General features: G+C 33.0%; 1 protein-coding gene across 3 annotated transcripts in view; it reads left to right on the top strand.

Annotated features, from left to right (window-relative positions):
- The window catches only part of TUSC3 (tumor suppressor candidate 3), a 217148-nt gene that overhangs the window by 53052 nt on the left and 145619 nt on the right, over positions 1-18477 (top strand). For all 3 annotated transcript variants that reach the window (XM_081269285.1, XM_081269286.1, XM_081269284.1), the window contains exon 2: positions 18043-18212. In XM_081269285.1, the coding sequence (XP_081125411.1) occupies positions 18043-18212 (170 nt within the window). The remainder of the gene's footprint in view (positions 1-18042; positions 18213-18477) is intronic.

An 18477-nucleotide genomic window follows, 5' to 3' on the forward strand; every position in this document is an offset into this window, starting at 1 on the left:
AAATTTGGAAACTAATGTATCATATCCAAAGTGACCATATAACTTACTCAAACTGGAATATTTTTGAGAGAGTAAGAGGAGGTGCTATTATTAATAGCTAGGTAGGGATTCCAAGTGCAGTTTGTAGTTTGGGGCTTCCAAGACAAACCAAGATTGTCTATAATATTAATTACTAGAGTTGGTGGTTTTATATTTTAATGTATTTGTATTCAAGAAGCATTATACTTACTTAACATTTAGTATTCTACTCCAGAGCTTATTTTGTGAGTTCTTTATTTTGATTCACCTCTTCATGGAATTCCATCCATAGTTTTTCCTTTCCTGAATACATTTATTTCTTGGTTAGATATTAACCTCAAGTAGTTTTTCTCTCCATAATGGTCCAATGTGTACAGAATTTATTAACTTTTGCCTTACATTAGTTTTGTACTTGTTATGAATAATACATTTCAAGATGAAATGGTTATTTATGCTGAAGTGATATATGGAATGGTAGTCAGGTATTTGAGTCTGTCCTGGGCCATGTGATTAGAATATTGTCTCTAATATGATATATTCCACACTAAGTACCATATAAGACATTCCTTTGGACATTTTACTGCTTTTGGGAGCAGTACAGATGGCAATTAGTAGGTAGTTTGATACTTTTTGGTTGTATACCTTTTGTACAAAATATCCAAAGCAAATCTTTTGATCTACTGAAAAAATTAGACTTGCTCCCTTGCCATTTTGAAATAATTTTGGTAGATAAAAGTCTATTCAAGTTGATGAAAAAAGCATTGGGAAACTTTTTAAGTATGTTTAAAGCTTTGCTTTTGCCTTGTTTCGTGTTGGATTCTATTTAATTTTCTTGCTCTTAATAACTTAACCATTATAGACTTTATCGACTATGTGACAAGAATAAGCTCACTGAAAAAGTATCTCTCAGTTTCTGAATTTATGAATCATTATTATTTTTGTTTTTCCATATTCTTGTAGTAAAGCTGTTTTTAGCTGTAGCATGTATGTTGCCATTTACAATGCAGAGTTGCATACTTTGACTTTTGGAGCAGCACAGGTCATTTTATGATACAATATATTATTATAATATGTTACATTCTGTGGTCATTTACACTAGTGATGGTCATCATGTCTGGATCTGGCTTCCCAAGAGAGTAAGACCAGATGGCTGTATACAGCTGCAAGTAAAATTTCTTCATTGCTCTTAACAGCTGCTGTGGTTTTTTGTATTTGGTACCTGCTTTTTAAATGGGATATTTATTTATACAATGATGACTGTTCAACAGAAGGGTTAAGAAAAAAAGTGACAGAAGCTAAAGCTGTAGTAGAATAAAAATAAGCTTCTCATTTATCCCATTTTATGACTATCCCTGATAGAAATGACTTCATATTCTGAACCTTCAGAGAAAATATGGTCTTCAACAATGATGCTGTCTTTTTACAGGAGGGTATTGTACTTCAGCATTTTGAGAGAGAAGAATAGTCACAGGACAACCCACATATTTTTTTAAAGACCTTTTTACTTTGTAGTAAAAATAAAATAAAATAGCTCCCAATACTTAGGAGCCTATTTCAACTATGACTTTATGAGCTATCTTTACTATGCATATATATGTGTGTGTGTATATATATATATAGTGTAGTTGTAATTAGTATAAACATATTACCTTCTGTATTTCCACTTCCTGATAGAATTTTTACTAGCCACAGACCACATGTGTCATCATAGTCTCTAATATTTCACTGTACTAATATAATCTCTTCTATATATATATATATATATATATATATATATATATATTTTTTTTTTTTGGGGGGGGGGGCGGTACCAGGAATTGAACCCCTGGGTGCTTAACCATTGAGCCACATCCCACCCTTTTTAGAGATAGGGTTTCATTAAGTTACTTAGAGTCTCACTAAATTGCTGAGGCTGGCCTTGAACTTGTGATTCTCCTGTGTCAGCCTCTTGAGATGATGGGATTATAGGTATGGTTCACTGTGCCTGGCCTAATGTAGCCTTTATTTCCTATTATTTGTATTTTTTGACATTTCTCTCTTAACTATATTTAGATTTTTTTCTCTTGAATTATATTTTTTGGGTATGTTAAGAAAGGTATGTTTAGTAAATCAACAATTATCAATTTAATGTATTTGTATCATTTTTGTGTGGGGACTTGCATTTTGGGTATGAAAGGTATACTTAAATTCATGTAATTCTATATATTCATTAGTCTAATCTTGTTATTACCACTAGTGTAAAATACAAAACATTAATGAAATTCATTTGGAAAAATAAGAGGCCCAGAATAGCCAAAGTAAATCCTAATGAGAGAAGTGGAGGAGGAGGCATCATAATCTCAGACCTTAAGTTATCCTACAGAGCTTCAGTAACAAAAACAGCAAGGCCTTGGCTCAAAAAAAAGACATGAAGACCAATGGACTAGAATAGAAAACAGAGACAAACCCACATAAATTCATATGTGTCATACTAGTGAAAGGTGCCATACGTTGGAGAAAAGATAACCTTTTTTAACAAATGGTGTTGGGAAACTGGAAGCCATATGTAGAAGAATGAAATTTTATCTCTGTTGCTCACCCTGAATAAAACTCTACTGTCATGTATGACTAAAAAGAGAAAATTTAAAAAAAATTAAAAACAGTCAATTCAAAGTGGATCAAAGACCACTTAATTAGGCCAGATACCCTGCAGTTACTATAAGAAATGTAGAGCTAACATTCCAACATGTCAGCACAGGAACCACTTCTTTAATAACACTCCTAAAGTACAATAAAAAAATCAAGACTCAATAAATGGGATGGCATCAAATTAAAAAGCTTCTTCATAGCAGAAGAAACAATTGAGCTTAAAGAGAGAGTTTACAGAATGGAAGAAAATCTTTGCCACCTGCACCTTGGGCTTTCATATTCAGGTTATACAAAGAACTCAGAAAACACTAAAAAAACCAAATAACCCAGTCAATAAATGGGCAAGGGAACTAAACAGACACTTCTTAAAAAAAGAAATAGTCAATGGATACTAGCAATTAGAGGAATGGAAATGAAGACTACAGTGAGATTTCATCTCATCCCAGTCTGAAAATTACCAGGAATATAAATAATTATAAATGTTGGCAAGGATGTTGGGAAAAAGGGTAACTCATACACTGTTGGTGGGACTTCAAACTTGTGCAACCTCTCTGGAAAGCAGTATGGAGATTCCTCAGAAAACTTGCAATGGAACCACCATTTGACCCAGTAATCCCACTCCTCAGTGTATATCCACAGAATTTAAAATCAGCATACTACAGTGATGCAGCCATATCATGGTCTATAGCAGTTCAATTCACAATAGACAAGCTTTGGAGTCAGCCTAGCTGACCTTCAACTGATGAATGGATAAAGAAAATGTGGTTTATATACACAGTGGAGTATTATTCAGCCATAAAGAAGAATGACCTTATGACATTTCCCAGTAAATGTATGGATCTGGAGACTATCATGCTAAATGAAATAAGCCAATCCAAAAAAGACAAAAAGGTTGAATATTTTCTCTGATATGTAGAAGATAACCCACAATGGGGGTGGGGGGAAGAATAAAAGTTTAGTAGGAGGGGATAAAGGGTAATGAAGGAAAGGGAGGAAGGATAGAAAAAGGAAAGACAGTTGAATGAATCTGACATAACTTTCCTAAATACATATATTAATATACCAGAGTGAATCTTATCATTGTGTCTATCCACAAGAAATCAATTAAAAAAACTATGGGTAAATGGCAGAAAGATTATTACAGGAAAGGGAGCAGGATACAGGGAGAGGGGAGGGGAAGGGGAGGAAAGGTACTGGGTTTGAATTAGAACAAGGTATATTCCATGTTTGTACAATTATGTCAAAATGAATTCTGTCATGTGTAACTTAAAAGAACCAATAAAAATTTGGTCAGTTATATTGATAAATGCAATATGTATGCAAATTTGGAAACAATGTTTTTTAAAGACAGAGACCATGACAAATTGAAGTAGAAATCCATTTAAAAATTATATTTGATTAGAATATTAAGTTCCTTTTTTCTAGATTATAGCTTAAAACTTTTAGAAGTTACCTATTTTTTGGCATATATATAGAAAAGTTTGAGGGCTTGTTAGGAGCTACCTATGTTCAGGATTCTTTGAAGTTTACAATGATAGCCAACATGTGGATCTTCCCCAAGGGAAGATTTCTGAAGGGAGTTCAGGTTGATAAAGCTACAATTGAGCATATTACTAGAAATATCCTTACTGGGTATCTAGAAAAATTTTGTTCAATTGAATATTATCAATTATCAATTGAAAGTTTTTCTAAAAAGAAAAAAAATCACTGTCTGAATACATATTTTTTCAAATAATTTTTTCTTTTCTCATTTAGATCCCAATTTAGTTATCGTCTTTGTTATGTTTGACTTGAAAACTTATATGTATTAAAGACTATGCTGTCATATAAACTTGTGGATACTACTGTGCCCTAGCCAAACTCCTTTTTTTACCTATTTAGACAGACAGAAGATCTTTAGGATTTTTAGAATAATCTGTGAGGTGGAATTGGTCTGGCATTTTCCAGGATTTTTTAAAATTTTGAAATATTACCCTCTTTTACATATTACGTTAAAGAACTTCCCATATGATTTATTTAATGTATTTTGAATTTCTTTTTACTTTTGAATGTATTGATGGTTGTGATTTTTAAGCAATTTTTTTTGTATTTGTTGATGGGCAGAATGCCTTTATTTTATTTATTATGTGGTGCTAAGAATCAAACTCAGTGCTTGTGAACATGGTAAGCAAGAGTTCTGCCTCTGAGCCACACCCCAGCCACCATAGTTGTGATTTTGATGGAGTGTAGATTGCATTTCCTATAGGGATACCATGGTTTGCTCTTTGCAACTTTGGTGTGTCTTATTATTAAAAGATACCTAGGTTTAACATGGTGCAGTCAGTGAAACTTAGTGTAAAAATATGAGGATTACTGAGATCTTTTCCTATTTAAACTTCACTTTGAAATGAGCCATTTTATTTCACGTTATTTGATGTACAATTTATTGTATGTTTGGTGTGAATGGATTTCATTACTAAAGAACAAATTGAGAAACAGATGGAGTGATGTCATATGTTGGAGACTTAAGCTGAAATGCTCTAAGGGTCTATTTTCATTAAAAGTTTTAAGAAAAATATATAAGAGATTCGAAAGAGGAGTGGGCATCTGGTATGGCTTAAATATTAGGTGTACTCCAAAAGGTCATGTGTGAGACAGTGCAAGAAGGTTTAGAGTTGGAGTGATTGGGTTATGACAGGCTTAACCTAATCAGTGCATTAATCCTGGATAGAGATTTAAATGGATGCTAACTGTAGGCAGCTGTGGGGTCTGGCTGTAGGACGTGGGTCATTGAAGTTGTGCCTTTGGGGGTATATATTTTGCCCTTGGTGAGTAGAGTCTCTCTCTCTGCTTTTTGGTGCTGTGTTCCCTTTTGCTTTCCTCGGCCACACACTTCTGCCATGTTGTCCTGCCTCATATCAGACCTTGTTTATGGACTGAGACCACTGAAACCATGAGCTACCAAATGAACTTTTCCTTCTCTAATTGTTCTTTTCAGGTCTTTTTGGTCATAGACATGAAAAAGATGACTAAAATAGCATCTGTAGTTAATATGACTGATTCTATTAACTTTGCTTGTATATGGGACCTGCTAGTTTTTCCTCCTTATGAGGTAACAAGCATGGGGTTTCTTCTTCTTCCTTAAAGATTCTAAGTTACATACTTCTTTATTCATTTCTGATATGATAGCTTTATATCACTTGTTTGCCTGTTTTTCCTCTTGTGCCAGTAGTGGACAAAGCCAATTTTTTACACACTCTTCATTGCCAGATCAGAGTGGATTTCAAAATTTTACTTTGAATTAAAAGTGGCTATTATCAATCAATTATCATTCACAGAAATAACATTTTTACCATCCTTTCCTGAGTTAGTGCTAATCCATTTACTTAAGAGCAAGGCTATAGCTATCACCCAGTTAATATAAGCAGTATATCTTCTTTTAGTGCTAGAACTTATTTGCAGTAATACCTTGAGAGTAGCAACTATCTTACGATCACTCATTTTCCAAAAATTTAGCACAGTGCTTCTTGTTACATAACAGGTATTTCACAATTTTGTTAATAAATTCAGTACAATGTTTGAATTGTAGTTAATAGTTAGATAATATTTCATAATTCTGAGACTGAAGTATTAGTACGATATTTAAAAAAAAAAAACTTCCCACTGTAAATGTTCCCTTAACACTTTCCTTATTAAGTGTTGCTAACAAAGTTTGATCTGAAGAGAAAGGGACGAAAATTTGGTTGTTTTATCATTTCTAAGATGCTATGTTAAGAGTTCTCTATATATTAACTCATTAGTACTAACCAGTATCTTTGTGAGAAATTATTTGGATTTTAAATAGTTGAGAAAAAGATTCAGAAAGATAATTTGGTTAAGTCACATTGTATATAAATGTAATCATTATTTTGGACTTGCCATCAAATCTTTTGTCCTTTTTTTTTTTTAATTAGTGCATGTGACATTTATGCTGTTTTTTAACATCCATCTCATGGATGGTTCTATGTTCCCTTAACTACACAAGCTTTCCTTCGGCATGATTTTTTCTTCACTTGTTTCATTCTTCACTTGGAATAGGGGGGTGAAATTCATCATTATTCTCTCCAGTATGCCACAAGGGACACCCCAAAGAGAATTTTATATTACACCTTTAGGACCTACTTTAAAGATAAACTCATTCCTCTGAGTTGTTTTGCTCTAATGTATACATGTTTTAAAATTTGTTTGTTTTTCTGCTATTGGTTTTTACATGGAGTCCCAGATAAGAATTGTGAAGGGTAAAGAGAAGATTATTTTTCCACCCCATAAGACTTTGAAAATCCGCAGATTACATAGTAAGAAAATTATGTTTTCTGGGGGAACTAATCATTTACTGTTTATTCTCTCACAACACATTTTCATTAAGATTTGTATGTTTTTTTTTATTGGTTGTTCAAAACATTACATAACTCATGACATATCATCTTTCATACATTTGATTCAAGTGGGTTATGAACTCCCACTTTTACCCCAAATACAAGTTGCAGAATCACATCGGTTACACATCCACATTTTTCCATAATGCCATATTAGTGACTGTTGTATTCTGCTACCTTTCCTATCCCCTACTATCCCCCTTCCCCTTCCCTCCCATCTTCCCTCTCTACCCCATCAGCTGTTGTTCAATTCTCTCCCCTTTTTTCCCCCTTCCCCTCACCATCTCTTATATGTAATTATGTGTAACAATGAGGGTCTCCTTCCATTTCCATACAGTTTCCCTTCTCTCTCCCTTTCCCTCCCACCACTCGTCTCTGTTTAATGTTAGTCTTTTCCTCATGCTCTTCCTCCCTGCTCTGTTCTTAGTTGCTCTCCTTATATCAAAGAAGACATTTGACATTTGTTTTTTAAGGATTGGCTAGCTTCACTTAGCATAATCTGCTCTAATGCATCCATTTCCCTGCAAATTCCATGATTTTGTCGTTTTTTTAGTGCTGCATAATACTCCATTGTGTATAAATGCCACATTTTTTTTTATCCATTCATCTATTGAAGGGCATCTAGGTTGATTCCAGAGTCTAGCTATTGTGAATTGTGCTGCTATGATCATTGATGTGGCAGTATCCCTATAGTGTGCTCTTTTAAAGTCCTCAGGGAATAGTCAGAGAAGGGCAATAGCTGGGTCAAATGGTGGTTCCATTCCCAGCTTTCCCATGAATCTCCATACTGCTTTCCATATTGGCTGCACCAATTTGCAGTCCCACCAGCAATGTGCAAGTGTACCTTTTTCCCCACATCCCCGCCTGCACTTATTGTTGTTTGACTTCATAGTGGCTGCCAATCTTACTGGAGTGAGATGGTATCTTAGGGTGGTTTTGATTTGCATTTCTCTTACTGCTAGAGATGGTGAGCATTTTTTCATGTACTTATTGATTGATTGTATGTCCTCCTCTGTGAAGTGTTTGTTCATGTCCTTGGCCCATTTGTTGATTGGGTTATTTGTTATCTTATTGTTTAATTTTTTGAGTTCTTTGTATATTCTGGATATTAGGGCTCTATCTGAAGTGTGAGGAGTAAAAATTTGTTCCTAGGATGTAGGTTCCCTATTTACCTCTCTTATTGTTTCTCTTGCTGAGAAAAAACTTTTTAGTTTAACCGGATGGGTATACAGCGGATTTTTACAAAACCTTCAAAGAAGAATTAATACCAATACTTTTCAAGCTATTTCAAGAAATAGAAAAAGAAGGAGCTCTTCCAAACTCATTCTATGAGGCCAACATCACCCTGATCCCGAAACCAGACAAAGACACTGCAAAGAAAGAAAACTACAGACCGATATCTCTAATGAACATAGATGCAAAAATTCTCAATAAAATCCTGGCGAATCAAATACAAAAGCATATCAAAAAAATTGTGCACCATGATCAATAGGATTCATCCCTGTGATGCAAGGCTGGTTCAATATACAGAAATCAATAAATGTTATTCACCACGTCAATAGACTTAAAGATAAGAACCATATGATCGTCTCGATAGATGCAGAAAAAGCATTCGACAAAGTACAGCATCCCTTTACGTTCAAAACACTAGAAAAACTAGGGATAACAGGAATTTACCTCAACATTGTAAAAGCTATATTTGCTAAGCCTCAGGCTAGCATCATTCTAAATAGAGAAAAACTGAAGGCATTCCCTCTAAAATCTGGAACAAGACAGGGATGCCCTCTCTCACCACTTCTATTCAATTTAGTCCTTGAAGTACTAGTCAGAGCAATTAGACAGACAAAAGAAATTAAAGGCATAAAAATAGGAAAAGAAGAACTTAGAATTTATCTGAATTTTGTTTTTGTTTTTTAAATTCCCAACAGTCTTCCATTGTATGGTATACAATATTTTGTCTACCCATTCAACAGATGTTTAGGTTTTTATCAGATTTTGTTAAAATCATGCTTTTACAAATTTGTAAATTGCTTGGGTCATGGGAAAATAATTTGTGAATTAATATGTGGTATGTAACAGTTTATACATGAAACAAGTTCCTTGGATTAGAATTGCCACTTTCAGGTTGGTCCTCATGTGCATTGAAAATATAGAATTGTCATTGTCTATCAGTAACAATATGTTGACATTAGTGAAGTAGTAAGGGAAAAATTTTAATTTGACTTAGGTAGGTTTTACTTGTCCCTTTGTTTAAAAAGGACATTTATGTAGTTAACATAGTTGTACTCCTACTATTTCATTGTATATTTCTAGTATGAACCATTTGAGACAATTCAAAAGTGTTTAGTCAAAGATACATCAGACTAATGGACTGCAGCTTTAAAACAGGGAAAAGATCTTGAGGCAAGATGTATAGACACTGATTATTATTCTCTTTCTGGGTAGAAAGTGAAATAAAAATAGATAATCTATAGTATAGGAATAAATGAATACTCCAAAAATGTACAGGTCTTATTCTTTTTCAGTTTTTTACTAGTGACTAATTTATATTTCAGAAGTTTATAAATAGTGATATATTTTTATATAGTATTTACTCCTAGAAATTTTCATATTATATATATTTAGAATATCAATTTTACTTAATAAATAAAAAATCTCGTGTCTTAAAACTGCCAACCTCAATTAAAGAAATGTTTTACCCTCCTCTATGTTTATATTGTTGTTGTAGGTAGGATTTAGAAATACTCCTGGAACTTGTACTTCTAAGATTTCATTCTTTCTCTTTCTTTTGTTGGTTGTGCTGGGAATCAAACCCAGGACCTTGCTGCATGCTAAGCACACACTATATTACTGAGCTACATTCCCAGACCCTAGTTTCTAAGAAAATTTAAGGAGAGTGGAACTCCTAATTTAGTCACACACTACTTTGATATCCATTATGTCCTATGGACTTAAAATCTAGAGCTACAAAGAAGACAAAAGGTGACTCTTGCAGCTATACAGTTAAATTATGACACAGTGTGATAGGTGGCCCAATGGAGATTTCTGTAGAGGAGGGAATGACAGCCTGTCTGTAAGGCATTTTATGAAAGGATCTTTGAATGTATGATATTTCAGTTTGAGTCATTTAGGCCAACAATATATTTACATTGGGAATAGTATTAGTAGAGAAGTGAGGTGGACATTTTCTTTGTGTAGGTAGTACTAAGCTCGGTCAGTAAAAATGATGCCATTTTTTTATTTTGAGATCCATTAAAGCTATAGCTTCTCAACTCTAACTTTATGATAGTTATTCAAGGGACTGATTAAGAAAAATTCTGATTTCAACTCCCAATCCATTACACACTACGAGAAGTGGTATAGGTGGAGGATGAGGGAACAGAGGTTAGGACCAGGTGGTGATCTTGATTTTTATATGTCAGGTAGCTTTTATTGTATCAGCTGGCAGCTACTAAAAGTTTTCAAACAAGGCAGGCTCTAATTGTTCTCTTGGTCTTCAGGCTGTCTGGTATCTTTTTTCTTCGTTTTTGTGTTCTGTTTCCTCAACCTTTTATACCTTTTAGGGAAGTTGGGGCTTTAAAATCAGTGTACCTTCTAAAGAGGTGTATCTCTTAAAATTTGAGAACTTAATCACTATTAAATTTTGAGAAATATAAAATCATTGAGGGTAGGGACTAAGCCGTATTTACTCTTGGACTTAGGTTCTCATTCTATGACTGGTACACAGTAATTATTATTTTTTAAGTTAGGTAATGCTGATTACTTCTCATGTAAATACACACACTCTTGGAACTGTGCTTCCATTATTTCAGAGCATGCATTAAGAATCATTCTGATGATTTCCCAAAAAGTCTATCAAGATCTGTTGAAGTAAGAATTTTGCCTGATGGATTTCTTTTTTTCTAATCTTCATACTATTTGGGAAACTTCAAAGTAATTCTATAGTTTTAAATTTTTCTATTTTAAAGCAACACTAAACTGTAATATTCAATCTGAATTTGTAGCACAGAAGTTTTCATCTCAACACAGAAAAACCAGTAGTCAAGTTTTTGCATATTAAAAAGTTAATGCAAATAATGTGGTTTTATATTGCATGCCTTCCTTTTACATTATGAAATAATTTTAGACTCAGAAAAGTGTTACAGAGCACCTAGCTGCCTTTTATTGAACTTTTCCCAAGCTTAACAATATGCATAGTAGTTAAAAATAAGTATTGTGTATATGTACTAATATGTAACACTAAATCTCACCATTTTATAAAATATAATGCATCAATAAAATTTTTGGAGAAAATAAAGTAAAAAAATAATAATCAACATTAGTTCATTATTAACTAACATTTAGTCCACATTTCAGTTTTACTAGTTTTCCACTAATATAATTCTCCTGTTCAAGGACCCAAGCGAGGGTACCACATTGCAATAGTTGCCATGTAATCTTAGTCTTCTCTAATCTATGACAGTTCCTCAGTGTTTACTTTCTCCTTTTCCAGGAATTTGGCTCCTTCAAAGAAGATTCATCAGTTATTTTATATAATGTCACTGCATTTGGGTTTCTTTAATATTTTCTTGTGATTAGATTGAAGTTATACATTTTGGGAAAGAACTCTACCCAGGTAATCTGTTCTTACTATGTGGAGAGTGCATGAGGTTGATAGGTCTTACTACTGGTATTGTTAAGACTGATTATTTGGATAAGGTAGTGTTTACTGGGTTTCTCCACCATTACAGTACTACTTAAAACTTCATTATTAATGAACGTCTTGGGGAAAATAGTTGGGAACTATGTAAGTATTCATTTTCTCCTCAAAATTTTACCTAAACTTAAAATCTTTTGGTAGGTATTATTGTGGAGTTATGATGATATTCTGCTTTCTTTGTTGCTTCTACATTGACTGTTTGTAATTCTTCTGTAAGAGTTATCCCTTATTCCCAGTTTTGTACTCATGTAGTTATTTATCAATGTAGGTTAGACTTGTGGATACTTATTTTATTCTATGGTTTAGAATTTAATGCTCTTTGTCATTTCTCTTGTTCTCAAAATTTTTCTGCTTTAGTTATTGGGATTTCCCCCCCTGTCTGAGGACTTTCTTTCTTTTAATTTATTTGCTTGTTTGTTTGTTTATTTATTTCTTACATACATGACAATAGTGGAATGCATTACAATCGTAATTATTCATTCACAACACCATTTTTTGTAACTCTGTATGTAAAGTATGTTCACTCCTAATTATGCCATTATACATGAGTTCTATTATTATTATTATTATTATTATTATTATTATTATTGCATTACAATTCTTAGTACACCTTATTCCTTCTCTTGGACTATACCCAAGGACCTAAAAAGAGCATACTATAGGGACACAGCCACATCAATGTTTATAGCAGCACAATTCACAATAGCTAAACTCTGGAGCCAACCTAGATGTCCTTCAGTGGATGAATGGATTAAAAAATATGTCATTTATACACAATGGAATATTAGTTAGCAATAAAAAAGAATAAGATCATGGCATTTTCAAGGAAATGGGTAGCTTTAGAGAAGATTATGCTAAGTGAAGTTAGCCTGTCCCCAAAAAACAAATGCCGAATTTCTTCTCTGATATAAAGGGGGTGACTCAAAATGGGGTTGGGAGGGAGACCAAGGGAGGAAGATTACCTTAATGGGATTTTTTAATACTGGTTTTTAGGCCCTTTGACTTGCCTTTTTTGAACACTTATTTAGTTTCTGTTACCATAAGAAACTACCATAAATTCTAATCTTCTGTCAATTTTCTCTGCTTCAGCCTTTTAATCAACCATGTCTTCAGAGAAAACCCAAGTTCCTTTTTAAAAATTTGCTCTTTTTAGTTATATATGACAGTAGAGTATATCTTGACATATTTATACAAATATGGAGTACATCTTTCATTCTAATTAGGATCCCAGTCTTGTGGTTGTACATGATGTGGAGATTTACTGTGGTGCACTCATATATATATGAAACTTATGTCAGATTCATTCCACTGGCTTTCCTATTCCTTTCCCCCTCCATTCCCTTTATTCCATTTTGTCTAATCCACTTGGTTCCTTTTAATGAAGAATGGTGTTTAGAAACCAAGGTCTTAATGTTAGGTGTGCTGTCTGTGTGCCAGTGTTCCTCAGCTCTGTCAGCAAAATGAGCTAGGAAATAGATGTATACAAATTTGTTTACCCATGCAAGTTGATACTTATTTCTGTATTTGTTTGTAAAATATAGATATTCATATTTCTATTTTAAAAGCCACAATTGATATAGATTCTTCCAACACCTATCCAAAAAGCAGGATTTATCTTCACCTGCTTTATTTGTAAATTCTTTTCTGATAGTGATAAATCTGGCACTCCTTATCTGGCATTTACTTATTTGTTCAACTCTGTACTCTTGGAATGATAGATATGTAAATCCATACCCCTGCAAGGAACAAAATAGCTTTAAGTATGTTTTTGTGTACAGTTCTTTTAATTAATTATTTTTTTTTAGTTGTGGATGGACACAATACCTTTATTTTATTTATTTTTTAAGTTGTGCTGAGGATAGGCAAGTGCTCTGCCACTGAGCTACAATACCAGCCTCTGTACAATACAGTCAGAATCATTTGTGAAGGCTTATATTTCATCTTGGTAAACCCCACTCCAGTTCTGGTTAATCTTTTTTTTTTTTTTTAAAGATCCTATGTACAATAAAATTTATTTTCGTCTTGTATATTTCCGAGTTTGAACAATTGCATAGTCATGGTTATACCTCCAAATTCATGAGACAGAATACTTCATTTCCTGAGATGCTATGTTTTGGAAGATACTTAAAATTCACAGGAAATTTTTATGTGAATTTCTGTTATATTCTCATCTGGTGTATATATAGTGAGATTAAGAGAAAAACTTGTTTGAATAGGCAACGAGAATAATAAGAGAGTTTTGGAATGAGATTTTACTTCCTAATGTACAATTATTTGATATTCATTGTGGTGCTAGAACATAGATTTTTTTTATGTTTTAAAGAACTGAAATTTTTCTTTTTAAACAGAAGTAATTCAAATCATATAATTATATGTATTTTAAATCTATTTATTTATTTTGACTATTTTTCCTGGCTATTCTAATAGGTATATATTGATATCTCATTGTAGTTATAATTTGCCATATATATTTTTATATTTATAAATATTGCTTATATGTATAAACATTACACACACACACACACACACACACACACACACACACACAAAGTTTTCTCATGTATTTTACTCTGTATTTTTCCTTGTTTCACCAATAAGCAAAAAGAAGAAGATTTAGAAGAGAAAAAATTTTATCCTGTTATTGTTTTCTTTCTGGTTAATCTGGAAATGTTTTCATGTATTTTTATCATTTCTCTTGAACAAGTTGATTTTAATTATATTTGTAAGCAATTAATGATAAAAGACATGGGTTAATGGAGACTACATGAAGAAATTTGGAAAATGTTCAGTTTTGCCAGAAAATACTGCTAATTAAAACATTGAGATACCATTTTCACTTATTTAGATTGAGGTGTATACATGCATGTACGCAAGAAAGAAAAAAATGGGAATGAATAAGGGGCATTGTAACATATTAATACATTACAGATAGCATTGGAATCTCACACTAATAATGTTTTTTGGCAGCACTGAGTATTCAAAAATGTTAATATTGGATGTGTTGGACAGTGCATGATGATGGACCTTTTTTTCCAGAGAGAGAATTTTTTTAATATTTATTTTTCAGTTTTCGGTGGACACAACATGTTTATTTTGATGTGGTGCTGAGGATCGAACCCAGTGCCCTGCGAATGCCAGGCGAGCACTTTACCGCTTGAGCTACATCCCCAGCCCAGATGGACATTTTTAAAAAATATATATTTTCTAGATTATCTGTAATAGGAAAACAATATAATTGGACTTCTTTTCAAGACATAATTCTTTTCAAGACATTCTTTTATTTTCAAGACATAATTGTGTAAAAGTTACATTTTACACAGATTTTTGATATTAAACATGATTACGTACCCTAAAGTTAGAGCACAGTGCTTGCAATCTTTTCTTAAAAACAAATTCAGTGTTGTCTTAGAAGCCAATTATGAAAGTCAAAATTATTTACTTACCTCTACCACTCAAGGTTAGTTGTTTTTGAAAAATTTTGTGTATATTTCCATATTATTATTAAGCATACATAGCAGAACAACCTATACTTAGTGTTTGACTTAGTTTTTTTTTTAAGGTTATGTTTTAAAATTATGTGTTCTAAAGAAATCCTCTTCAATACTGTTGGGAGACAGTTCTCCATGGATCTCTCCTGTTTCTGCAGATTCTCTTGAGTACAAGCATTTACATGTTTTTTGTTGGACTATTGTTTTGCAAACCCTTGATAGATGGAGATAATGTCTTTCTTAGCTAGAGGGTGGATTTGCTTCCTGCCCAGGAAAATGGAGATAATTTTTTCCTTCAAGGTGGTCTGGCATGTTTACTAGCAGTCCTTTTAAAAGATTTGGGTTTCCTAATTATTAAGCTCTTCCGCTAGGACATAAAATCATTACTGTTGCATCTTTCACCCAGGCTGCTCCACACCATCCCTTGGAATGTAATTGACAACATGAAGCTCATGTTGACTATTGTGCCATAAGAGATAGCTCTAATTCAGGATATTGTTTCTTCTAGCCCCCATGAAATTATGGTTGGCTTCTTTGATAACTTGTGAGTAAAATCTTTGAGCCAGTATAGTTATTTTATGTTTTGATAGACACATATTGGTGAAATTATGTATTTTTTAAACATATTATTGTAGGAATTCAGAGTGGTATGTGTAGATTATTGTAGGAATTCGGAATGGTGTGAGTGTGTTAGATTATTATGGGAGTTCAGAGTGATGTGTGTGTGAGTATGTTTAATGAGAAAACTATACTAAAATAGTTTAGGAACTAGATTATTTCTTAACATCAGTTCCCTCTCCCTCTATTAATGGATGACCCTGCTCAATTTCTAGTCTGGAGAGTCTGTCTTTGCATCAGTGGTCACAATTCCTATATATTTAAAATATGAAATTTGGGCTGGGGATGGGGCTCAGTAGTTAAGTGTTCCAGGGTTTACTCCCTGGTACCAAAAAAAAAAAAAAAAAAAAAAAACAAAACTAAAATATGAAGTTACCTAATGATATTGGCTTGCTGAATTATAGTAAAGAACAGTGATATAATACTTATATTTTTAATAGCAAATCCTAGTAAATATATACCTGTTTTCTGTAAATTATCCTTAATATGGAAATTACCCTTGCATGTTTCCTCAGATATAAAACTAAGAACAGTTAGTAAAAATTCTTTTATGTAGTTCTCATTTTGGGGTATATTAATGAGAAAGAACAATGTCTTCTAAAATAACCTTTATTTTACTTTATTAAGAGGATTGTTTTACTTTGAAAATATAGTATGTTCACAGGCAGAATTAATGCTCATTGACAGTTAAATATCACTAAATCTAAGTAGTTTGTTTTGACTTTAGGATCAATTTCTCTTCTTGCCTTTAAAAAACTATGTCATTTAAAAAACTTAATAATCACCCTAGTAATTAGCCATAATTTTTCTTTTTCATGCAGTTAGTATGCCATTGTATGCTTATCTGAATGTTCCATTTCTACAAAATTACTAATTTGAGTACTCTGCTCTTTGGCCAGATTATTTTTCCTCCTCTTTGCCCTCCTATTCCTTTTGATTTGTCTTTTTCCTTTGCTTGGGTGGGTACATAGCACTAAGATGTCTGTCTTTTCTTTTCTTTCCTTATATTCATGCCCAATTTCTAAATGATTCATGAGGGAACCATTCTCACTGAGAGGGGAAGAGAAAGAGATTGCGTTTTTCCTGAATTCTGTAGTAGAGCATGCTTAAACAGTGCAATTTAAGCATTTCTCCTGATCACTAGTATTTGCATGGTTTTGTAAGGGCAGAGAATTTTTCTTATACAGATACAATACTGTAGAATTCTTTCTTAGACTTTTTCAGGTAAAATGAATGATCAAAAGACAAGAGCCTTCTCTATAGAAGCTAGAGTGCTACCTCCTCCCTTTGACCCCATCTGAACAGGATGTGATTAGTACCCCAACCTACAGAATTATATTACTCCCAGCCTCTCTGCCAGGACCATGTTATTCAGTATTCTGACTTTTATCACAGTAGATTAATTTTTCTTGTTTTTGACCATATATAATCAGTACTGTATTTTGTGCAGTTTTAGCTTTGTGTTTATTGAGATTTTTCCTATGCAATTGTATGCAAATATTTTGAAGAGAAATTTATAGTCAAATGGAGGCTTCCCTTTTAGACTTTGCTCGTAAGGGTGGTAAAGAGACCACAACTGTTATTAATTTATTTTTTTGTGGTGTTTGGCTGGATTACAGGAGTTATTATTTTTATCTTCCTAGGCTGCTCTTTTCCTTGTCTTTGGGTAGAGATAGCAGAGCAAGCTTTACTTGAGGATTTTGTGTGTGTGTGTGTGTGTGTGTGTGTGTGTGTGTTTTGGTCTGTATCCATTCACATTTTAGTATTGTTGACTTCTCTAACATCTGGTCTGGGAAATATGAGACCAAAAGAACCTAAGGAACTCCTCATTCTTCAGGCCAAGCTGCCTTCTCTCTACATTCCACAATCTTCTTATGTTTGTTTTATACATAATTAACAGGATTTTTAGCTCTGTTTAGTAGGGAATTAGGAAAATGTATATCTATGGCATCTTTATGGAAGCAGAAATTGAATTGTTTTACTTTTAGTATCTTTTTTAAATAGGCTTTTGAATTCATTAGGAAAAGTAAAATGAAATATTTTATGCAATCTGGTCAGTTAACAATATATTCACCAAGAGAAGGACTCTGAACAGAAAGTAATTTATGATAAAAGATATTCTCAGTGTAATCTGTTTATATTCTAAACTGAAGAATTGTAACCCTGTGTAAATTTAAATTCCTGTGTTTAATTACAGAATCTTTTGGCTGAAAAAGTAGAACAGCTGATGGAATGGAGTTCTAGGCGTTCAATCTTCCGAATGAATGGTGATAAATTCCGAAAATTTATAAAGGCACCACCTCGAAACTATTCTATGATTGTTATGTTCACTGCTCTACAGCCTCAGCGGCAGTGTTCTGTTTGCAGGTAATTTACACATTTAAAATTCTTAAAACTACTAACTCAGGTTTAGAATTGTATTTTATGAGTAATACGTATAAGAGAATTAAAGAATTGTTCATCATTGTGAAATGTAGCAGTGTGCATTCTAGTATATTCTAGAAAATGATTTTGATAGGCTAATATTTCTTTATTATGAGCATATAAAATATTTATTGCATAGTTATGTATACAGTCACTAAAATTGATACGTTATCTTTAATTCCTGCATGTTGTCTTGTAGATTGACTCA

The sequence above is a fragment of the Spermophilus citellus genome (genome assembly GCF_964194105.1).
Source record: "Spermophilus citellus genome assembly, chromosome: 16".
In the NCBI taxonomy this organism is placed as follows: Eukaryota; Metazoa; Chordata; class Mammalia; order Rodentia; family Sciuridae; genus Spermophilus; species Spermophilus citellus.